This window comes from Haliotis asinina, chromosome 7 (assembly GCF_037392515.1).
Source record: "Haliotis asinina isolate JCU_RB_2024 chromosome 7, JCU_Hal_asi_v2, whole genome shotgun sequence".
NCBI lineage: Eukaryota > Metazoa > Mollusca > Gastropoda > Lepetellida > Haliotidae > Haliotis > Haliotis asinina.
The window spans coordinates 37,981,370-38,005,875 of record NC_090286.1 but is presented as its reverse complement, the minus strand read 5'-3'; the positions used below and the strand labels follow the sequence as shown (position 1 = coordinate 38,005,875).

The window sequence follows — 24,506 nt, the reverse complement described above, 5'->3', positions numbered from 1 at the left end:
TGGAACCAGGGTCTTCAACATGACAATTAAGCTCACCCATCGCCCATGTAAAATGTAGCCAGCTGACCGGCACTAATACCCCATACCCCAGGTGTGGTGTGTTGTACATCTAAATATCCTTATCTTACCTCACACATGATTGTCGCTTCTGATTTTCTGATTTCTTTCGAGGTTTCTTTATGTTCCAAACAAACATAAACAAACCTCGAGGGTACATGAGCCCATGGCCCCCTCGCGAACAGTGAACGACTTATATTGTAGTATGACGGAAACGTATCACGCATGTTTGTGTCACACTGTTTTGCAAATCTGTAAATCTAGGCATCATGTCTCTGACAGGAAACCTCTGCTGGAGACAAATCCTACTGTGTCGTGAACACATCTTAAAGAATCAATAACAAAATTAGTGATGAAACCACCAACCCCCACCGATGGCATATGTCACAAGCACATGACAGACACATGACAATGTTTAACCTTGAAACATGTGTACAAGTAGATAAACAGAATTACATCGTTCATCGTATGTTTCCTAGAATTGTTCACTGTCCCTGAAAGTTTTACAGAGGCCTTTAATGGGCCATGACTCTCACGTTAACAGGTAGTCTGTTACGGTTATAAAATTGCATCTACCTAAGCTGCGATCCAGCATTTCAAGTGTAAAATGTATCGTGTTCAACACCTTATTTGTGTATGAGTTTTGACATTTCATATTTCTTATCAGAAAATGTGGAGGGAAAAATGTGTGTTTTCGGAAACGTTTTGACAACACAATGACAGTTTCAAAGGGATGCAAGTTGTAACTGTGAATGAAGCAACTCGCTGGTGAAAAGTAACTCGACGTCACTGCCGTATTATATCAATGTTTCTAACACTCTTTGATGCATATGCTCGTTAAGCCACAACCCTCTCCCCAAACACCCCACCACCACCACCACCACCACACTATCAATTTCCTACTAATTCCTCCCCCACCACCGAAAACCCACCATAACTCCGACTAGCCCACGTCCCAGCCACTACCAGCGTGCCGTCTGCTTCCTGTTTCCGTAACATCTTGCTACATACATGAAGGTCATCATCATCTGGCCGTTGGTTTTCATGAGTTAAAGGAGACGGATTGCAGACAAGACATGGCGACAGGTGGTAGAGTCATGTTGAGGTTGATATCGGTGACGCTTCTCATCGCCAACGTTGCCAGTGGGAAAGATACATCGGGTAAGTCAATCCTACGTGTATTTGAGTCACAATCATGACATTTTTACGGATGGAGAACGTTGAGAAACATTCGAGCAATGGCAGAGGTGACACTACTTATACCCTACATACAGAGGTGACACCCATAAACTTACACCCTGCCTTGGAGCACACGCACACGTGCGCCCATCAAAGATATAGATGCTCCCAACGCACATGCATTTTCGTAGCTAGTATTAGATATGCTCTCTACATAGAAGGTAGGATCAGTGGTCGAGCTTATAGCTTCATATTTCCCCACAGCAGATGTAATGCAATAAATATACATGATTACGAGACCGTGTCCTGAAAATGCGTCTGAGGTGGTAGGATATGATCCCTACTAACGTACACCTGACACGTGATCCCATCGCACGTGCACTGTCACTGCTGATAACTGGAAACATGCATAATACAGTGACAAAGTTGATCCGTACACACATGCAACAGTTACTGCTCAAGATGAACCCTAAGCTCTTGTGCTTGCAAGCCATGTACAGCGATTCGCCTCACAGCGGAATGCTGACTTTCAGCCGCTTGCAGTCACATCAATAGCTGGATGAGGTCGCTTCGTTCTCAAACTAGAATGGAGGCTTAAGAAAATTTGAATTCCTGAGGCTGAACGGAATTGTTCGGCTGCCAAAATGGCAACAAACAGCTTACATCCCAACACCCTCACTTTGTTCCACGGGTTCAATGTAGTTATCAACAATCATGAATTCATCACTCGTCATTGAGACTCTCGGATACGTTCTTTAGCGCCAGGCGAGCAAACGGTAATCGCTCCGCCATTTTTTGAAGAGCGATAAACGCTTCGAGCGAGCTGTTACAAGCCCGAAATACGCGATTCATTTGCTTACTCTAAGCGATTTTCGGTTTGCAACGCACCTTTACTTTAACCACCGAACCTGAAAGGTAGCGTGTGAGTGAGTGAGTGAGTGAGTTTGAATGTATGCCATGTTTCGCAATATTTCAGCAAAACCTCGGCCTGGTACACCAGATATTGTGCCCGCATGGAGAATCGAACCCGGGTGTAAGGCGTGACAAGCAGGCGCTGTAAATACTAGGCTACCTTACCGCAGATTTGTCTGAGTTGATGGCTCCACATGCATGGGTAACATTACCGTGACAGAGACGATTCCATGTGACGTACTATTTTCTTCTTACTAACACTTCAGATAGGTTCAAGTGTTCAGAAGGCTGGATGCTAAAAGTCCAGTCTTGCTACAAGCGGGGGCCTACCAAGATGTCGTTCTCTGATGCTCAGGATCATTGCCGTCAGTTAGGAGCCAGAGTCAGAATCATCACGAACGTTGAAGAGAACCGCCTCTTTTCTGGTATAACATTATATCAACCTCAGTAGGAGTAACCTCGATTAAGAGGACTATTCTGGACAGTTTTAGTTTCAGTTTTCATTCATAATAATTAATTAATGATGTGTGCAAATAATCATACTTATCAAACATTTTTCATTAATTGTATTCCCGAAACTTGGTTTATGATAATACATGATATAACCTTGATGTACCATAACCTTTGAACTGAATGTAAATTAGCACAACAGGTAGCAAGCATAGTTCCAGGTTCAACATAGTTACAGATTACAAGTAACGATGTAATGTCTTGTTCTATAGATGGAGGGTCAGTTAGTGTGTTTTGTTTCACGGAAATACTATGTCGTCTATAACAGTGTCCAATTCTGGAGACACGTACTGGCTCGGGATCAGGAAATACAGCGACGAGGTTTGGGGATATCAGACAAACGGAACGGAGACAGTAAGTGAATGGTTTATTTCGATGTAGCCGCGTTACTCTTTCTTCGGATTCAGACATGTTTTCTTTCGCTATGTATATATTTCCAGTACCTTGAGTACAAGAACTTCGACCGCTTCAACCCCTACCAATTCAACTATGGAATGAACTGTGCAGTGTGGCAATCACAAACGGAAATATGGTCACCCGCTTCCTGCACGAACCACCATCTCTTTATGTGCCAGAAAACTCCAGGTGAGGGAACTCGATTGCTATCATTACCGCTTAAGTGTTAATCCGAACTCCCGTTTCTGATTCTAACCAAAAATAATTCCAGACTGTACCCCTGGCCGTTTTGGAGAGAACTGCACCAACCAGTGCCACTGTAGAGGGGACGCCTGCAACACCACTTCCGGTCTCTGCAAACATGGATGCCAGATAGGTTGGAAGGGGAAGTCTTGCGATACAGGTATGTTCGCTTTTATTTAGGCTTAGACTATGCCGCGAGCAATCACTTGGTTTTTGGACACTGTGTGCTTTAAAAGACGACTTATTATTATCATTATTTTTGTTGGGAGCCTACATACAGAGATAAATACATGCACTTCTTTGTCAGAAAGACACACAATAATATGCTTGGCGTATTGGATGAACAGGCCAGCATGGTCGCCAGAATTCAAACCAGTTGAGAATGCCGTTGATGAACTAGGTCGACGGGTATACATGAGTCATTCAGGAGCAGTGGATCTTCCAGGACTCTGCAGAGTTATAGGAGAGATATGAAATTCGATTCCACAAGCTTTCCTTATGAACTTGATAAGGAGATGATGAAAACAATATGCACTGTGTCTTGGACGCGTGATGTTGGTACACATGATATGCAGTGACTTAGTGCTTCAGGTCTGTCATTTTCAGTTTGAGGGTTGGTCTACACAACTGTTTGAACTTTTGTCTCTTTGTGTCACGATTTGTTAACTCACTGAACTTTATGGTGAACTCGAAAGTTCTATTGTTTCTTTTCTCTACATGTGCTATGCCATTTGGCACTTTATTAATGATGCCTGGTATATGTTCAGGGCAGGACGTGTTTGTGAGAAGCTTTTCAGTGATGTGGTATTTTGATGATACCCTGAAAACATAAATCTATGCAGTGCATGTTTGCATATATGATGTGTGATATGGTGTTTACACAAGAATAACTCTGTGTATGATCTACTGGCCCAATCCTACATTTCAAATTAACCCTGTTTAACCTTATTTACTTTCAGAAAAGAAGAAAGCCGTGGGTAAGTGTTTTACTTAACAGCTACAGAATACACGATGCCAGTTAGAAAGCAGCCAAGTGCAACACACGCGACATATGGGATTACACTTTAACAGTACAGGACAGGGCCCTTATTCTCGAAACATTAGTAGCCCTAAGAATTCTTAACTTTGATCGTACCCAGTGTCTCAAGAAGGGCTACGAACGTTTCAAGAATAGGTAGCCAGATTTTAAAGTAACTACTTTTGCTGGGTTGAGTCCCAAAATCAGTTATCTGACCGACTCAGCTGTTAACAGCTGTTGCCTATATACTCTATAGTAACAATAACAATGGCCGCAAGCGCTGTGACGTCATAGCTCGAAGGCAATATATACTCTTAAGATATTGAAGATGATTGTACAAATCAATGGTCTTCATTGATTTATCGCCCTTCGTGAAAGCGGTCAAAACCAAGAATGACACCCACTGCATGCATGTTGGGTTACAGCGTTGTTCATGTGCAACCCATTGGTTTTCTTCAGGGTTGGTGATATAGAGAAATGGGGGCGCGTTTATAAGATATCTGTCTTTGAAAAGTTTCTTAACGCTTATATTTCCTATCCAAACTGAAAGTTCAGCTGCAGGCCCCTACTTTTAAAAGAGTATATGTATTCATGAAGGGACTCGAATTCTGGGGATTGGGCATGATGAGAAAACCCTTTAGCTACCAATCTACCTCATCGATACTTACGAATAAGGCCATATGATACATGTGTAATTGACTCGTGAAGAGACTATCGTGGATTGTGACTGTTTGGGTATCACTCATTGATCAAATCAGAACATAATACATTCCACATGACATTTGCCAATGATTATTCCACTGTTTTGTTCGTGCAATCATCTCTTCGACGTGTATATTCCAGCCAAGTTTTACTGCGTCAAGACCCATGGACGTAATGTGATGATGCTAAATGTAGATCAAAGGGGAACGGTCTACCGGGAGGTGTCCGCCATAGATGAGTACGGGAATGCTGTCGACACTTGTACCTCAACCGTGTATGACCACTTCGAGCCTGGGGGGATGGGAACGCTCAAGGTGACGCAAAGTGACAATGGCAGTTTCACGCCCAACTGTAGAGGAAACGAGGTCAAGTATTGATACTTGCAAACATTGTTCATGTTCCCTGATCAGCATGGTAAGCAGATAATACTAAAATAAATATTTTAGTTTGATTTTGTAATTGACGTTCCAGTTTCGTTTTAGGATGGAAATACAATCATTATTGAACCTTGGCTATCTTTCAAATATACTGTATGATGATAATAATTTGTATATTCTTGCATTACACAATTGTGCACGATCACACTCAGATTACAAACAAGGCATTGTATTTGATGGTTATTAAATTCAAATACGCATTCACATACACATACATGCACAGACCCTCTCTCCGATATGCTTTGTCTTAATACAGTGAATACAACATTCCATGCATCCATCCATCCATGCATGCATCCATCCATCCATACATACATACATACCCTCACTCAAACACTAACACTCACTCACTGTCTCTCTCTGTCTCTCACTGTCTCTCTCTGTCTCTCTCTATCTATCTCTCTCTCTCACACACACACAATGATGTGTTACGTTCTTATGTTGAAGGTATCGAAAGAAATTCACTCGTGGATTTTCGTGTTCAGAGAATATCCAAACAGCTCTTCTGCCTACGACATCATGTTTGAGGTGAAGTGTGACTTTTCTGAAGCCGACTGCCTGGAGAGTTCTACAACCTCCAACACTGACAAGTACGTGACTGTGTCACCACAAGGATGAGTGTATACATCATGATTACAATGATTATACGATGCCCACGATCTTGAGTGATGACAACACGGAAAAAATAGACGGCGGTGGCGTTAAGGTTAAGTTACGGTTAAGTGGATATTGATGAGGGGGAATCGTTGTCGCCATGAAGTGTATTAGTTACATGGTGCTCAGTATGTCCTATAATGTTCAAAAGAACTAAATGGTGGGGTCGTTTGCAGGACAAAGAAAGTATGATGTAAACAATAAAGCACAGGCCAAAATGTGCAGTTCCCTGTACACATTCAATTTATACCGACAGCATCTAACGTGATTGCACGTAAGGACATAAGAACGTAAGTATGTAAGGATATGTGTCTTACAAGTAGGACCTCACTCGCCATACCGGAGATCACGATGTGATTCTTCAGTATTAAATTTCCCACATCACTTACTTGTGCCAAACACATTATGTAATTCCTCAGGTTCCTATCGTGATATATCAGGACTACCGCTGAAGGGGACGCAATGTTGGCAGATTTGCATATGTGTACACTCCAACTCCAAGATGATGTTACAATACGCATGTGGTTTGTTTGATCAGGCCTGCCAACAAGTCCATATTGCTAAACAAGAGCACGTTGTCCGTGAGTCTAGACATCATCGACCCCGCCAGCAACCTGCCTGTAACCGTAGCAACATTGGGCCAGCAAGTCCGTCTCCAGCTGAAGCTGAATAACGTGGACGGTATTACCAGACATTGACTGAGTCTTGCTATCGTACTGGACATTAAAAGTATTATGGAAAACAGAATTTGCTTATCAGACACCATAAAGACACCATGAAGAGAGCATCCTCTTACCTCAATATTTAGATTATGCAACAAATCACTTTTACCCCGCAATTTTCATTATGCCCCAAATCCCATATATCCCTATATTTACGCATCGCAAATCCCCTTTTACATATTTGACAAGTGGAAACGTCTATTTTTAACCATCCGTTTCTAATCCATTCGTGTTGGTTTCAGATTTCGGCGTGAACGCCATCTCCCCATTCAACTGCTCTGTGGGGACACCGGACCATCGACACAACGTCATCTTCACCGACGAACACGGGTACGTAGTCAGGTGGCACAGTCAGTCTGCTCACTGTGGTTGTCTACCATCGTAAGTAACAGCTGAAGGAAAGGTATGAATGTCTGCAATGTGTTTGTATCATTATGTACGTAATATATGGAATAATAATAATGATGCATATTCTGGCATATAGGATGATCTCTCGCCTAAAAGCCAAACGTATAGTCAAAGTGCTCTCAAATGGCAGAGCAAGGGCGCAGAGGCGACGGGGTGAACGGTTATGTTAACCTGTGCCTTGTTCAACGTCGGCAGTTTGGGGGCGACTGCGTTCTGGTCATATCTAATGATTGGAACCAGCCTGTAATCATTGTCAACGGCCGTCTGGCAGGACTGCGATACAGGTCTGGGATCACTGGGCATCATGTGCGGTCGTTCATTCAAGAGAGACGTAGCATCACGCGTCAGCAAGGAAATCCCAGTCCACATCTTGTGACACGTTGCCTGAGACAACAGTACACTCCGGCACCTCGCTGACCAGTTGTTTCTCCAGACCTGTCCCTCATCGAACACGCTTTGGGTGGAGCGACGTTTGCGTCGAACCTAGACTTTGGATAAACTGACACAAGCGTTGGTTCAGAGTTGGAACAACATTCCCAAAACTTTCTTGAATCGCTTATCGTCGTCTATGCGTCATCGTCGTCAAGCCTGCATCAACGTCAATAGTGAACACACACGATACAGAATTTGTGAACTGACTTTGGAACCACATCTCTTCAAGGGCGTGTCTCGATGACCTGTGTCAAATCATACAAATATCAACATTATCCTGTCAACACTTTAACAGTGAATAAGGAAAACAATAAGGAATATAATGAACTTATCGTGCATTAAAAATGTCATAACATCAACAATGTACAATTACTTTATTCCAGTAGTATGTGTTGCCTCGGTAGTATTATTCAGTGACCATTCCGTGCACATCTAAAACATTGTCTTGCGTCAACGTTCTCATGACGTTCGCCAGGATGCCGTCAGACTCGTCCATATCTACCAAAACGTTCAAAATGAGTCAGGAATAACTGAAAACACTACACGAGATCACTGGCCAGTCCCCAAGTTTGTATGTTCTAAACACCTCCGACGTCTGGCTGAAACGTTTTGACGTGTTGAACTTGAACTCCGTTGGCATCCATCCTCTTGAGTAGCTGTTTGTGCTTCATATCTCGAAGCCCGAAATCTGATGAACTGATCACCGTATAATGTTCTGCGTTTTGTACTCAATATAATTTTGCGAATGATTACTTCTTTAGACGTTTTATGCCTTGACTCCAGGTGTTCTTCCAGAGATGCCCAAATCGTCTTCTCGAACAATGACGTCGCTACATGGCGCAGCGAGATTTTCGAAACATTCTCCTTTCCCGGTTCTGATAAACTGTACTTCCGGTGCCAGTACCACGTGTGTTTCAAGGAGGAACAGAAGTACTGTAGAGATGTAAGTATAGCCGATGGTAATGTTGAACGTGTGTGATATTAGTCATCGGTAAATGGAATCAGAATTTCAAGGTAACTGTGTACATGTATATATTTCATGAGTTTTGTTGATATTTCTATCTGCAAACATGGCCACTTCCAGCTGCAAAACAGGTCTCCTACCGATTCGGCGGAGTGTGATTTTCCGTTGTACATTCATACTCATCGAATCATATATAACCTAGCGGTGTCGTATTGAGATCTTAAGTTACAAAATATCAAATTAAAATGTCAAGAAATTGTTAAATTGCTTTATCATTATTTTGGGACATTATGTGTCCCGAATCTACATGTATTTACGAAATAAAAATATAAAGTGACCATGGCATTTGTTTGACAAGTGGCGCCTCATTGTGGAACCTTCTCTAAAATGTAATATGTCAATAAAAGTTAATTGAAAAATTAAAAGAAAATTAATTACGGTTATAATTCAGTATATGGTTTTAATAAAGATAGGTCACTACTGATATGAAATAAAGCAGGAAAATCAATTTTCAACTTCTGAAAAATAGGATTTTTCTGTAAAATATTAGTTCATGAATGAATTTCTTTTAATAACAAGATAGGGCATCGACATTATCACCAATTAAATCAGCATGCCCAAATTGACAAACTTGACAAAGGGAGATAACTCTTGCCCGGCATTACCTCATGATAAATGGTAGTATGGCGAAAATGTCATAAAGTATGATTAAAAGATAAAGGGAAATAACTGCGTAAGAAAAAATGCCCTCCTACTGGCATATCCCATCGCATACGATATGCGCACAAACAAATGTATCCAACCTCTTTAAATAACAATGGTATTCGTATTGTTTGCAACAGATGTGTCGTCTCTCCAAGGAGAAGAACTCCAGAAACCTTCACCGGAGAAGTCCGATCTTCACTCCCAGGGATGGAGAGGCAGCAGGGAAGCTGACAACCTTGGACATTGTGTAATCAAAGTGATCCTGTAATACCACGTTGTCTGCCAAACTACAATAAATGATATACCGAATGGCATCTTGTCTTGTCTCTAAATCTGTCACGACTTTGGAAATCAGACTTTAAATCACGGTATCATAATCATCTCTAGCTAGGTGAGGATGTTTGATCGCTTCATCATCGCCCAAGGTAATATTTGACGAGGTAACTCTTCCTCTTACTCTTAATGAAGGCATTGTGAAATCAAGAATGTCCAGTTATATGTGATATATTGCAGAGTTGCCGAACCACAATATTCAACGTATGTGCAACACTTCATGTTTGGTAGACCCGGTTAGAATTTGTCTTCAGCAACCCTTGCTTGTAGTAAGAGGCGACTAATGGGATTGGATGGTCAGACTCGCTGGCTTGGTTGACACATGTCATCGTATCCCAGTTGTGGAGGTCGATGTTAATGCAGTTCATCACTGGATTGTCTGGTCCAAACTCGATTATTTACAGACCACCGCCATATATAGCCGGAATATTGCTGAGTGCGGCGTAAAACTAAACTCACTCACTAACCCACCTCATATGACACGGCTGCAGTGCTCTACATAATGATACATGCTATTGAGCACTGCATCATTTACAGACCGCCGCTGTTTATACCTGGAGTATTGATGAGTGCAGCGTTAACGGCAAACGTCCAAAACATTGTAGGCAGAGCTCGAGGTTTTCAAGGTTACTGAAGTTCTGTACGTTCGAAACACGTTAATTGTACATCCACCTCACCTTTGCGTATATCTCCTCAACCAGACTTCCACATAAACCCTTTTCATTATGAGAAGTAGAAGTCGAGGTGGAACTGAGACATCACCAAGAGTAGGAAACTGTCCAAGGTGAAGTGTCACTGACACGTGCAGTTGATCCTTCCTTCATCCTTGGGGCATTTGTTTACGGACGTGATGAGGATAATTGCAGTCACACATCTATCTTCAGGGGACCGGAAAAGATATCAAAAATGAAAGGAAATGTCACCTAGTGTTCACTGAAGAATCGCTCATGGCGCGTCAAACCAAAAGACGTTAACATTCGGTGCTTGTTGGTCCCTGCTCGGCATTAATGGGTACAAGGACTGGTAGGCTCGGAGTCAGTATAATGTGTTTGAGTATACGAGTAATATTCTAATGAGCGACGTTAAACCTCATTTCACCATACTTTCCTGAAACAACAGTGTCTGAAACAACATCTAGGCGCCGTTTGAGGGTAAAACATTGAGATAATCAGTAGGCATCCGCAAAAGTGTATGCCAAAACTCACATCATATAACCATTTTTTTCATGTCGAGCAATATTCCAAACACCCCCAAACATGTTGTGTTTACATTTAAAAATGTTTCAGGTAATACAGGCGCTCTTTGTACCACAATTTTAAACAGAATCATAGAAAATCTTGCCGAAAAGTTGTCTTAACCATATACAGACCGACGGGCAGTGATGGAGGACCAAGCGTTTTTTCTATGACTCACGAAAAACATGATACTGACTCACTTACTCATCTCTACCTGTTGTCTAATATCACACCGTATCCTGCTTGCTGTAACTATCAATCATCCCACAAACCCCACTCTGTCGTCTCACCAGTTCTCAGTACCAACCAATCGCAACACCGGCGTCCACTCCTTTCCTCGTGCTGTCTACGTCTCTTATCACGTGACGTGGCCTCCATCTCTCTCTTTCCCATCACTGGGTGGTGTCTCGTGCATGGCGACAGGCGACATGGCGACAGGCAATGTGAGCATGTTGAGGCTGATGTTAATGTTGATGCTGGTGGTGTTCCTTGTGTCCGTGGATGCTGATGAGGAGGATAGATCAGGTAAGTGAAAGGGTTATAGTGAAAACGGACCCCAGCAAAAACGGCCAAAACAGAAATCGAGAAAACGGCCACCGGCCCCTAAGCTCAGAGAAAACGGCCATTATAACAGAAAACCACATGTACTTAATTTTACTTTTATTCATCTCTCCTTCAATATTATAATAACTGTATTAACACTGTCTTACATTTGTCCGCACATTTTTTTCTTTCTTCATCCCCCCTTCAATATTATAATGATATAACGATATAACACCCACACATTCCCTTCCTTCATTCAATACTATAATCACTTTATCACTTTCTCTCTGACGCTCTGATTGCAGTTTGTCCTTCTCACATTCTGTGATTTCATAGTTTATAAATCAATGACTGGTCCGTGGATATTGCTGCACTTAGTCAAAAGTTCTCCTGTGGTAATTTTGTCATCCTTAAACAATGACCAGGCTGCAAACTGTTCGGTTTGCTTCTGTGAAGCTTTCTCACGTAGGTGCGCTCTCAATTTCTTCTCCTCCAGCAGGACAATGTTGAGGGGCAGCATCTTTGCCTCATGATGAAGCACGAGTATTAGTTTGTACAGGTTGATGGTTGTTGTTCGCACTTCAGGTTTAATCACCTGTGCCAGCCTAAAAATACAAAAGGTGTCAAAATGCCGGACAGGTGTTGGTTTTGTTCCTAACACTGCATCGCCAATAAGTTGATGTTTTCTTGGTACACTGAAGAACAGCAAAGGATACGCATTCAAACAACCAATATACCCACATTGAAAATATTGCATCACGATTTACCACATTACATCATTATGTACCATTGTACATGTGTATTTTCGGGTTACTATACCTTAAGTACGAAGGAGTATCCGGCTGTGTTGATGAGTTTTCTTTTCCCTTTGATGTTGGTCGTTTTCTCTAGACACAGGGGCCGTTTTCTCATGAGCGGTGGTCGTTTTCTCGATTTATCTAGGGTCTGTTTTTGCTGGGGTCCGTTTTCACCGTATCCCAAGTGATACCTAAAATGTCGGGTGGTGGGGTAGCCAAATGGTTCCAGCGTTCAATCCGCGTTCGATTCCCAACATGGCTACAGTGTGTGAAACCCAATTCTGATATCCCCGGCTGTGACATTGCTGGTTAAAAACGGCTTAAAACCATACTCACTCATGCATATCAAATGAGCGGTCTTAACAGATATGCCTGTGTTCATATAGATGGTAAATATTTAAAATTAAATGTCAGTGTATTACATTTGTCAACTTTGATTAGACATGTATACCCCAGACGCAGTGTTCGTCACAAGCGCCGTGAAGTTCTTAGATTTGATCTTCAGTAACCCATAATTGTCGTTAGAGGCGGTTAAAGGGATTGGGTTTTCAGGCTCGCTGACACATGTCTTCGTATCTCATTTGTGTAAATATGTTCATGTTGTTGATCACTGGATTTTCTGGTCCAGAGTTGTTTATCTAAAATCGTGGTCATATAGTGGGAACATTGCTGAGTGCGACGGTTACGAAACTAGTATACGAACTAGTATTGCGATTTTCACTAGGCAGCTAGCCTGTACGTATACGTAAACGTCGGTGGTTACTGAGCATAGGTGTCGTTCAATACAGGGAGAGGAAGAGATACGGCCAATTAATGACTCTTCGCATTATGGTCTCTGTTTGTCCCATTGCTGACATTGTACGGTCGCTTCGTAACCTAAAGTGGGAGGTGGGATAGCCTAGTCGTTAAAGTGTCCACTTCTCACGCTGAAGACCTGGATTTGATTCCCCACATGGGCACACGGAATGAACCCCATGACGATATTACCCCTGCCAGTCTGTGTTCAGGACCTAAGTGTCACATTATCTTGAAGGTTACATGCGCGTAATGTCTTGACATGAATACTTTGAGGTTTATCTCTGCTGGTAGTATTACCCTCTCACCATAATAAGTGAAACTGAATAGCCATGATATCTATATACATATACATGTATTGTTAACGAGGAACAGAGGGCCCCACAGTACTAAATAGACACTTCCAGAACAAAGAACGACGCCAAAGTGGGTTGCTTGTACAGCAACTATCTACGAGAATAAGATTCAGTCATTGAACGTAAGATTCTGTACTGCTAAGATGTACAGAAGTGAGTGAGTGAGTCAGTGAGTCAGTGAGTCAGTCAGTCAGTCAGTCAGTCAGTCAGTCAGTCAGTCAGTGCTTGCGTCCGTGTGTGCGTGCGTGAGTGAATGAGTTAGCGAGTGAGTGATAAATCCGTTATGATCATGGTCATGTTGACGTCACAATTTGTGTAACCAAAAACTACAGTGGTTATACATGAGCATGAACTATTGTTGATGTAACAAGATTAAAATACATAACAAGTACAAAATATATAACAAGGTTAAAATTCATAACAAGTACAAAATATATAACAAGGTTAAAATACATAACAAGTACAATATATATATAGCAAGGTTAAAATTCATAACAAGTACAAAATACATAACAAGGTTAAAATACATAACAAGTACAAAATATATAACAAGATTAAAATACATAACAAGTACAAAATATATAACAAGATTAAGATACATAACAAGTACAAAATACACAAATGGTGAAAGTGTTCTGAAAAAAAACTATTTTAACATGTCTTGTCTTATTTATCTGTTTGGGATCAATTTAGAAACCTTAAACAATAATGCAATTGTCAGTGAAAAGGTTTACATTTTCACAAGTCTATGTTGCATTCAAAGTCACTTGGTCATGGGTTGAAAGTAGTTCCTATGCAAATTAGCCAAGTTGTGACTTGTGTTATTAGTCAACTACAGCAATAAATCCGAACTACAGCCTCTACGGAGCTTGGTTTTCTGTTGTCGAGCCATCCCCGTTACATTGACATGATTGAACGTATTTTATAGAACAATTATCATTTATATAGCGAAATGTGCATCTAAACCGTGTATCGAAACCTTTATATGAAATACAAATATTCAATTCACAGTTGCCCTGGTGTCTTCAACTGCTACTTTGTGTGACAATATTATGATTTTCTTAGCGTAGGGGTATTACAATATAATCCGACGTAGAGAATGTCAGTAAATGTAACTTTCATGCACTGGCATACAATACGTAGTCAACTGGAGTTTTTTAGCTTGATAAAGGTGCACTAATCTACGCCGAAACGTCGCGCTATGAAAGGACGTTGTTATCCACAAGCTGTATGCAACGTCTGTACCTCAGCAAGTTCTTGAATGCCAATTAAAGAATTGGTATACATTATTTCTTCCGAACATTGCCCTCACTGAAGTGATTTTAAGTAGAGTGAAAACGGATGTCAATATATGTTTCATAATCATCATAGTACATGCTGAATCCTGACATGAAGGTTACTAATATTGATAATCTCTGTCAATTATTTGGCTTGCTCAATTCCGGTAATGTGCCAACATATTTTGAATGCAGTCTGCACAGTTTCATAAGTGATCAAAGTCTGTATTACTTTCCGCTGGTATTTGGTCATCCACTTCAAACATATAGAAAACCAGTCACTCCTCATATACACACATACCTACGCTACACACATATACACTCACCTCATACACACATACCTACATCATGCACATACGCTCACTTCGCATACACACATACACGCACCAAACACACATAAACACACCACACAAACAAACACCACACGCATATACACAGACACGCACAACACGTGCATAAGCACAAATCACATAACACAGAGACACACAGATCCCAACAACCGCAACAAAGAAATAGACATTGCCTACTCGCCGCTTCAATGCACCTGTAGCACACAGAGATAAAGTCACAACAGTTATACTGCTTTTTATGACAGTGACACTTTCCCTTTTCATTTTCATTCAATGAAGCCTTACCGAAAATTACACATAATCTAATTACACCTATTAATGACAAAGTTGGGGATTTCAGAAAGGTTCATGTGTCCTGAGGGATGGATGCTGAAACTTCAGTCTTGCTACAAGTTGGGCTCGACCCAGTTGAGGTACTCTAAGGCCAGAAGTGAGTGTGATCAGTTGGGTTCCAGACTCAGAGTCATTACCAACAAAGATGAGAACCGACTCTTCAGAGGTATGTATCACCAACCTCCTTAAAAACAATAAGATGGCCACCGATACAGCGCTGAACACCAGGGACACACTCAAAGCGCATACTGCACGACCGACAGTTTACCCCATGTTGTCTTTGAGGCGCTAGAACGTTAATGGTATCCCAACGGGTACCCATTTTCTGTTGAACCCATGGCCATGTTCTTAGTGTATATAGTATCATGGACATTATTACTTCTGATAACCTAAACCTAAGGCGCTAGAAGGTTAAAAGGCATATGACCTACAACACAGGGTACCCACAACACGCTGAAAGAGCAAAAATCATCGTAAATTTAATTTCTTTTAACAAGTAAAGATTCATGACCAATGTCTGTCATTGTGCTTGCGACCTGCTAACATGCTACCTCGTATATGTCAGACATGGACAATGTGAGGGGTGCACAATGGCTCGGAATTCTACGAACTTATGATGGGAAGTGGATGTATCGGCCGGTTCCAACAGCAGAGCTCAAGGTAAGGGCGGATAACTCATCCCGACCTCAGTCGGTGAATCCTGAAACTTTGGTAATGAGGGTACCTTCAGTTTATGTTGATTTGAAGCAAACCCCTTCTTCAAAGAAGGGAAATAGTATGTACACTACAGACTGATATAGACTGGTAGCTGTGTAATAACTATATTTAGAACTCGACTTGGTTTAGTGACTTTGTTTCGATGAATTATATTTGTCATTACACTAATGAAACTCTCCGTATTCTTAAAAGAAACAAGTATAACAACAACAAACCAGCTCACCGCAACACCCCCCCCCCCCCCACACACACACACAAACCAGCTCACCGCACCCCCCCCCCACACACACACAAACCAGCTCACCGCAACCCCCCCACACACACACACAAACCAGCTCACCGCAACACACACACACACACACACAAACCAGCTCACCGCAACACACACACACACACACACACACACACACACACACACACACACAAACCAGCTCACCGCAACCCACACACACACAAACCAGCTCACCGCAAACCCCCCCCCACACACACACACAAACCAGCTCACCGCAACACACACACACACACACACACACACACACACACATACACACATACACACACATACACACACATACACACACACACACACACACACACACACACACACACACACACACACACACACAAACCAGCTCACCGCAACCCACACCTCTTCTTCAGCTGAGTTGGGTTTTAAGTCACCTCGGCATTATACCAACCATAAATTGACGAGTTTGCATTTATTACCGTTCTCAGTCCATGGTCCAAAATGTTTTGTTTCAAAAACATATATTTTCATTTCACTACCATTTGAAAACAGAAAATGTTATAGCACCAAATACAAAAGCAAGCAATTCGTTATTCTCTTTACAAAACTACAATTTATGATACACGCCAACTTCCAGTCAAGCAAAATATGCTTGATGGTGAACACTTCATCGCAAGAGACACACATGGGAGGTCCATCCCCATCCGTTTTCAACAGTCATGAGTAAACCCTCTGTAGTCTAGACGACATCGTCGTAAAACTACTTCATCGCGTCTTGACTGACGACCCAAGTAGGTACAACCAACTGTTGGTTTCACTTCATGAAGTTTACTTCTTCCTACCTGGGTGCCCCACCTCTTTTGTATAAAGTCCCGAGTATAACTGTTGATGGTGGGTTTAAAGTTACCGTAGGGGATCAGCAGTGGAGATACGGTCTGTCAAAAACCACTTTAGCTGCAGCATCGGCCTTTGCGTTACCTGCGTAGCCGACGTGACCTGGCAGCCAGCAAAGGACGATATCGCATTGGCTAGTACAAAGATCGTTGTAAAGTAATGAATCTGTTGTAAAATGTTTTGGATGGTTGGACAGGATAGGATGACTTGAAGTAAAATTCTGAAGTGCTTGAACGCAAGATAATGAATCTGTAAAGACGATGAAGTTTTTCGAGTGATTCTGCAAAAATAAAAAGATAGCAAAAATATAAAAGAGTCAGCTTGTTTCTGTTAAGAGCCCATGACTGGTCTGTCTTAGTAATTCCCCTTTATCATTTAATTTCATGTGGCTTTATATTTAAACTTACATATAAATTGTGTATTTTTGTTTTAAAATTAGTTATTTTTATCAATGTGACAACATGAGTCACCAGTTCCACTTACATCTTAAGATCTTTCTTCTGCCCCAGAAACAAACCCTAAGCCAGACTCAATTCTAAGTGTAACCATTGAGATATAAACTTCAGAAATGTGAAGATATCTGGTGATTATTTTAAGTGATTAAAGGGCGGGTAATCACATACGTGATTAAAGGGCATATAATTCAGGTGCCTCGTCACATGTCTTTCGAAGGTCTCGTTGCGAGATGGTCAACAAACAAGCTAATCGTTCGTTTTCAGGAGAGCGTATAAAACGGTAAGATAACATCGTGAATGAATATGTTTGTACCGATGAGGTAATTACATAAGTTATTGTAAGAATGAAAATGTAATACATGAAACCTATGCAGTCCGTAACACGTTATGAACCGGGTTACGTACTATCGTAAACAGTTAACGTTATTGCTATATGTGATTTTAAGTTGTGTTTATTGTTACAGTCAAGCACACATCTCAAGTCACCCCGAGAATAAAGATATGACGTCGCTCTCATTCATCGTTCGCTCTTTCGTCCTTTAATCATAATAATATATAATGCATGATTTCAAGCTCTGCTCAGCAAACCAACCCCAGCCTTGGTGCGATCTAAGTCCAGTTTGTACCCATTAAAAAAATGAAAAAAAAAAAATAAAGTAAAATTCTTAAAATATCAAAAGGCACCACGTCAGTACTTGTTTGATGCATACAAAAGTTTTAGGAAGACATTATGAACGGTTTTCAAGTTCTGCTCCAGAAACGAAATGATTACAGACAAACGGGTGGGCGGACAGACAAGTGACGACTTTATCCCACGGTATCATATATCCACTGGATAATACACATAATTTTCACTGATTAGGTGATCATCGAAATCATTAATATACATTCCGTAAGTCAAGCCATGAAGCCAACCTAAGCAGCTGTTACAACCAAGCATGCCCGTGTCAACAACGATAGCCGCGAAGGTTTGTTCACAGTGCGAATCAAATTTTGCTGGAAATCAAACAGATTGACAGGTCTGAAACAATATATGTAAGAACTCCTTCTACCCTTTTCAGAGCTCTCCTGCATCATTTGTGTTGCCAAGTTTAAACGGCTAGATAATTTATAAGAAGCGAAAGAAGGGAGTTGTGATTGCTACGCTCAACTTCCCAGCGTAGACACCTGTGGAAAAAAAAACAGCCAAAGGATGTAATACAATTATCGGACTGAGCCGTAGATGCCTCTATGGTATAGTGCAGATTTATCGGAACGTATACCCTGCTGGAAATGTCAATGATGTTGCCCCGAGAATCCTAAAAGACAACATAAGGGAATGGGATATTTCGAATCGGGGGTTGGGGATAGAGGGGTGTAGATGATTTACAAAGGGAGTTGGGTTGGATGCTGTTTCTTGGATTTAGTCATAGGGAGGTGTGTGTGTGTGCGTGCGTGCGTGTCTGCGTCTGTCTGTGTCTGTCTGTGTTTGTCTGTCTGTGTGTGTATGTGTGTCAGTCTGTAGAGTGTCACCTTTGTATACATGGGCTAAGGGGAGTAAGCAAACATATAAGAATCACGCTTATAAACAGTGTAGGAAGGAGGAAGGGGAGATAACTGATTTTGTACATGACACGCAGGTGTGTGTGTGTGTTGGGGGAGGTGGGGTCACTTACGTTTGTACAGAAATTTTAGGGTAGAGTGGTGGCGTGCTTATGGGGGGCACTCATTCACATTGTACATGCTTCTCTAGAAACAATCATAACCCCAACTATCCATACAATATAAACGGTCCCTTAATTACATTTCTAGGGAGTGCAAACTGTGTTTTTCAGCAGTGAATTTATTTCCAGTCCCTCCCGTACACGCAGTTCGAAGATAATGCCAGGTTCAACCCTGGCCTTGGAGTTACTTGCCCAGTGTGGAAGTCACAAACGAAGAAATGGTCGATCGAAAGATGCAGGAACCCACAACTGTTCTTCTGTCAGAAGCCTTCGGGTGAGTGAGTTTTTATCATTACCGTTGATCATTTGCTGTTGTTCCAAAGTCCCGTTTCTGATTCCAACCAAAAATAATTCCAGACTGCATCCCTGGCCGTTTTGGAGAGAACTGCGCCTACCAATGTCACTGCAGAGGGGAGGCCTGCAACACCACTTCCGGTCTCTGCAAATATGGCTGCCAGATAGGCTGGCAGGGGAAGTCTTGCGATAAAGGTACCCTCTAACTTAAATAATGTTTCGATTTCGTGTTATGAGTTGAAAGTAGATACTAGCGTAGATCGAAAAAAAAATCGTGCTGTTAATCTTAATATAAAAGCACATATATACTATACCTCGAAACTCGCATTGACATGAGTGTGCGTGAGTGCGTTCGTGTGTGTGTATGTGCACTTCCTGTCATACACACATACAATTCGATGGGTGATTGAATAATCCAAGAGTTAGTGGCTGCGTCGTACTGTATGTACTGATATATTTTTCAGAAAAAGAGAAAGCTGAAGGTAAGTTCATTGGCTATATAAGTTCAATGTAGTGACATAATATATTTGAGCTATATTTGAGGCACAATTATGAAAACAAATTGTACAAGAGAAAATGATCATCAAATTTGTGGCATTTGCCAGTAAGCCTATAGTCAAATTATGGACGTTGTTTGATTAGACCGCATGTTGGTATTTAAACGAAAATGACGTCACATATGAAAATTTAAATATATTTCAGCCAAGTTCTACTGCTTCAAGATCCAAGGACGTAATATGATGATGTTTCGTGTAGATCAAAGGGGGACTATCTTCCGGGATGTTTCTGCTATAGATGAACATGGAAACACTGTCAATGATTGTACCCGAAGCAATTTTGACTATTTCGAAACTGGAGGTACGGGGACGCTGAAGGTGACGCAAAGCGCCAATGGCAGTTTCATTCCTGACTGTCGAGGAACCGAGGTACAATATACACTAAACGCCAAAAGACACGTTACCCGCGGAGGTATCTATTTTCAGTAATCGTTCTGATGCGTGGAGGTCCCCTCCTTGGTCTGTCTACCGTGAGCTCAGTCACAGTAGCGCTGAATATGTCTTATGACTGTGATGCGGTGGCATTCGAGGGCGTTGGCAACGGCATTGTATGTTGACCCCATCTGCAATATCCCAATGGCTCACTCTTTGTCTTCAACTGTTAATCGGGGTATATTTCTAGTACGTTACTCAATCATTCATTCTAGTCGCTGCAGAATCATTCTACACATGAAATGGACGCAAATACTGTTTGGATATTGCTATGGTTTGGCGGGTGCATGTGTAAACAGAAAATGGAAAATGTTACTTTGCAAGCGAAAATGTTCAAAAAGATAATTTTAGATGTTCCTAAACACTTTTCCACAATATCAAAGACACGTTTTATTTGTTTTCACTAATGCAAATCAGCAGTAAATGTATTAAAAGACTGAGATCATAGGAATGATTCTCGTGAAGGTCCGGGCTACAATATTGACCTTCAGTAACCCATGCTTTTGGTAAGAGGCATTCACCTTGTGTACTGTAACCTGAACTCATTGTTGTGTATTTTGTACGTTATACTTTACATATCGTGTTTTCTTTCAAGAGGCAACTGACTGTAATGGAAGCCAGGCGTGAAGATCCGGGTTAGAAGATACGGGTCTTCAGTGACCCATGCTTGTCGTAAGAGTCGACAAACAGGATCGGTGGTCAGGCTCCCTGACGTCATCGATTCCAAAATGCGCAGATCGATGCTCATGCCATTGATCACTGGATTGTCGATTATTTACCGACCGCCGCCACATAGCTGGAATATTGCTGAGTTCCGCATAAAACTTAACTCACTCGCTCACTCTTGTTTTAATGGTTGAAAAATGGTGACCTTTGTTTCAGCCATTCTTTTGAGCATTTAAATCAGTGTTATTGGTTTATTCGGGAATGGTCGAAAATAGGACATTCTAATTCTTCTAAGAAGGATGCCTTCACCTAAATATGAATGCATTTGAGAATTTGGTTTTTCGTGATTTGCATAAAAGCTGTTGTTCAAATGACTGGAACTTTGTATATGTTTATGACAGGTGGAGTCGGAAAAGTTAATCTTTGTGTGAACACCTGGTATCATCACTATTGCATAGCAGTTCATAAACGCATGCTCTGTTATCGTATCGCATGGTGACAATCACCGGATTGTCGGGTCCAGGCTCGATTGTTTACAAACAACATCGTGCAGCTGTAATACTGCTGAAAAGAATACATACTGATGAGTTTGTCAGAACTGTACAATGAACATGCTTTTAGCAGATATTTCTTAGGATGAGTGAAGGGTGTTGTTGCATTTCGCCAACAATATTTTAAAAAATTACTAGGTACGCCACGTGCTTAGACATCTGTTCTAGTAATGAATCACATCTTTATATGGCGACATTCCTTTGTAGCTTCTGAGTCGGTTGATTCATTGGTGCCACATAAAATTTATGTCATATTTGGTATTACACTTTCTTAGTAAAGTACAAAATCTAGTACTCTTTTGGTTGAGTACCATCCGGGATTCGAACCCGCACCCTCAGTCAGGCACCTTATCGCCCGCACACAAAGTCAGCTGCCAAGCACGTGCACCCGCCGCGACTTCCACAAAAATGGAAGTCGGACAACTGGTAGTCTAGACTGCGTACTTTGTGTACCCTTCTGATAGTGTAAATTGGCATCGTGTAATCATTCATTGATGCCATTTTGTTCCGCAGCATGTCAGTATTCATAAACTTATGGTGACTATTGTTGAGTGTGAATATTATTTATTTTCAAATGACGTAATTTGTGCTGCGACGAAGAACATAATCGTAATCATAAGTAAATTCTTCATTCATGTGGTCAACTTCGAATATTCTCTTGGTAACCGTATTTAGATTACTGCAGAGCGCGTCAAGCATTCAGAATTCTGGTGTAAGCATATACACAGTTTCGTAAAAGTGAAATCTCCTAAAAGTGTGTCCCACTTAAAAACTTTAAAAAAAAAAAAAAAAAAAAGTCTGTATGTTGTATTTCTGTTGCAGCTGTCAAGTGAGGCTTACTCCTGGAAGTTCAGATTCAAAGAGTATCTAGGCACTTCATCTGCCTATGAAACCATGTTTGAGGTGAAGTGCGACTTTACTAAAGCCAGAACTTTGGAGATTGATACCACCTCGAAAACTGACAAGTACGTGTATACGCATGAGGTGAAAAGAGCGAAAACGTTTTGAGCCTAAAATACTTCTGATATGTGCATGCTACACAATATCTGTATGACATTCATGAAATAGACTGTTACAAGAGCATGCGTCTGATACGACTGATACGAAACCAGAGTGAATGTTTGTAGAGCTCTCGTCCCTGAGTCTCGTTTAAGTCATGATACACTTGGTCGAGTGTCATAATTTCTTTATTATCCATTATCATGTACGTTTGTGCAGTAAGCAGTAAAACTCGGTAAGCAAGTGTGACGTCACGTCCTATTGTTTAATGACGTCACAACGACGATGCACAGGAACAATGGTTGCTCGGCAAAAAGTTGTGTGCACATGTGCATATATTATATATATGGCAGTGGCTATGTTTTACTATACGAGACATAATTAGGAGACAAACATCATGTTTTGGCCATTTTCCTGGTGTTATTGAGTATTTGAAGCACGGGAATATTTCATTTGAAACCTCCGGCGTAACCTCCGTCATCATTGTAAACACAAAAGTAAACCAAAGGGTTTTACTGTCTGCACTCGTTTACATCGAGTACGGGTACAGCAGCGAAGTGTCATCAGCAAGCCCTATCAGCTGGTTCCCATAGTAGCATCTGGAGTTGCTCAATTGTGACGTCATTCTAACTACACGTCACAATATGATTTGAATGACGTCACCACTGTTGATGACTCAACAGAACAATTGTTTGCGAGGTTTTTACGTGTCAATACGCAGTGAATCAGATTACAGAACAGTTTACAGAACACGAAGACTTTTGGTTTACAATGATTTATATCATTCACATGGGGTACTCGTATTGCTGTCAATCGCTTTTCGGTGTGCTTCGCTGGTGACCCTCGAGAACCAAAAACCTTTAGGACTTCTCTGTATTCATATGTACAGTCTGTAGTACGTGTGAATAGATGTCACTTGACCGGAAACTAGCGACAAATGGTTGTCAGTATTACGTTTATGTGAGTGATGTGAAGCATTCTTCAATATTCAGCATTTGTATCATTCACATATCAGGAGTATTTAGGCTCAAAACAAACATACGTACATACATACATACATACATACATACATACATACATACATACATACATACATACATACATACATACATACATACATACATACATACATACATACGCGCACGCAAGCACGCACGCGCGCACCACACACACATACATGCATGCATTCATACATACATGTACATTAAAATGTTTCCTCATTGACACATTGTTCCTGTTGTTACCAGGCCTGCCGACAAATTTACAGCTCTTACGGAGAGCACGTTGTCCGTGAGTCTGGACGTTATCGACCCCGCCAGCAACCTGCCTGTAACCGTAGCAACGTTGGGCCAGCAAGTCCGTCTCCAGCTGAAGCTGAACAACGTGGAGGGTATGACCAGACACTCAGAGTTATGCAGTTATGACGAAACTCAGAAGCGTTAAAGAAAGAAGCACTTTCGTGTCAGTAATCCTCACTCACTATTTTCCAACGAAAGGTACTCGTGAAGATCCGTATTGAAATTGATCTTCAGTAAACCATACTTGTCGTAATATGCGACTGACGGGATCGGGTGATCAGGCTCGCTGAGTTTGTTGACACATCGTATCCCAATTACGTAGACCAATGCACATG

At 41.4% G+C, this 24,506-nt stretch overlaps 2 protein-coding genes across 2 annotated transcripts; both read left to right on the top strand.

Moving 5' to 3' along the window:
- The first annotated feature begins 919 nt into the window (after window positions 1-919).
- Window positions 920-9,653, top strand: LOC137290418 (uncharacterized). The gene is made up of 12 exons (XM_067821343.1): window positions 920-1,218; window positions 2,415-2,573; window positions 2,927-3,012; window positions 3,099-3,243; window positions 3,326-3,457; window positions 4,257-4,274; window positions 5,159-5,382; window positions 5,902-6,044; window positions 6,647-6,789; window positions 7,073-7,160; window positions 8,454-8,613; window positions 9,477-9,653. Exons 1-12 carry the CDS (start codon window positions 1,134-1,136, stop codon window positions 9,588-9,590), a joined length of 1,497 nt encoding a protein of 498 aa, XP_067677444.1. The 5' UTR covers window positions 920-1,133; the 3' UTR covers window positions 9,591-9,653.
- A 1,642-nt stretch (window positions 9,654-11,295) lies between these two features.
- LOC137291099 (perlucin-like) lies at window positions 11,296-20,284 on the top strand. The gene is made up of 6 exons (XM_067822380.1): window positions 11,296-11,432; window positions 15,366-15,524; window positions 15,924-16,018; window positions 19,504-19,648; window positions 20,133-20,150; window positions 20,274-20,284. The coding sequence occupies exons 1-6, from the start codon at window positions 11,321-11,323 to the stop codon at window positions 20,282-20,284; spliced, it is 540 nt and encodes a 179-aa protein (XP_067678481.1). The 5' UTR covers window positions 11,296-11,320.
- Window positions 20,285-24,506: the final 4,222 nt, after the last annotated feature.

What these genes read in the sequence shown, in the direction of transcription:
- LOC137290418 (XM_067821343.1), top strand. Translation starts at nt 1,134, where the DNA reads ATGGCGACAGGTGGTAGAGTCATGTTGAGGTTGATATCGGTGACGCTT. An exon ending in AGAGAACCGCCTCTTTTCTG is followed by an intron (nt 2,574 to 2,926) that starts GTATAACATTAT and finishes CGTCTATAACAG; the next exon opens with TGTCCAATTCTGGAGACACG. An exon ending in AACAGAAGTACTGTAGAGAT is followed by an intron (nt 8,614 to 9,476) that starts GTAAGTATAGCC and finishes TGTTTGCAACAG; the next exon opens with ATGTGTCGTCTCTCCAAGGA.
- LOC137291099 (XM_067822380.1), top strand. Translation starts at nt 11,321, where the DNA reads ATGGCGACAGGCGACATGGCGACAGGCAATGTGAGCATGTTGAGGCTG. An exon ending in TGAGAACCGACTCTTCAGAG is followed by an intron (nt 15,525 to 15,923) that starts GTATGTATCACC and finishes CGTATATGTCAG; the next exon opens with ACATGGACAATGTGAGGGGT. An exon ending in TTCCAACAGCAGAGCTCAAG is followed by an intron (nt 16,019 to 19,503) that starts GTAAGGGCGGAT and finishes ATTTATTTCCAG; the next exon opens with TCCCTCCCGTACACGCAGTT.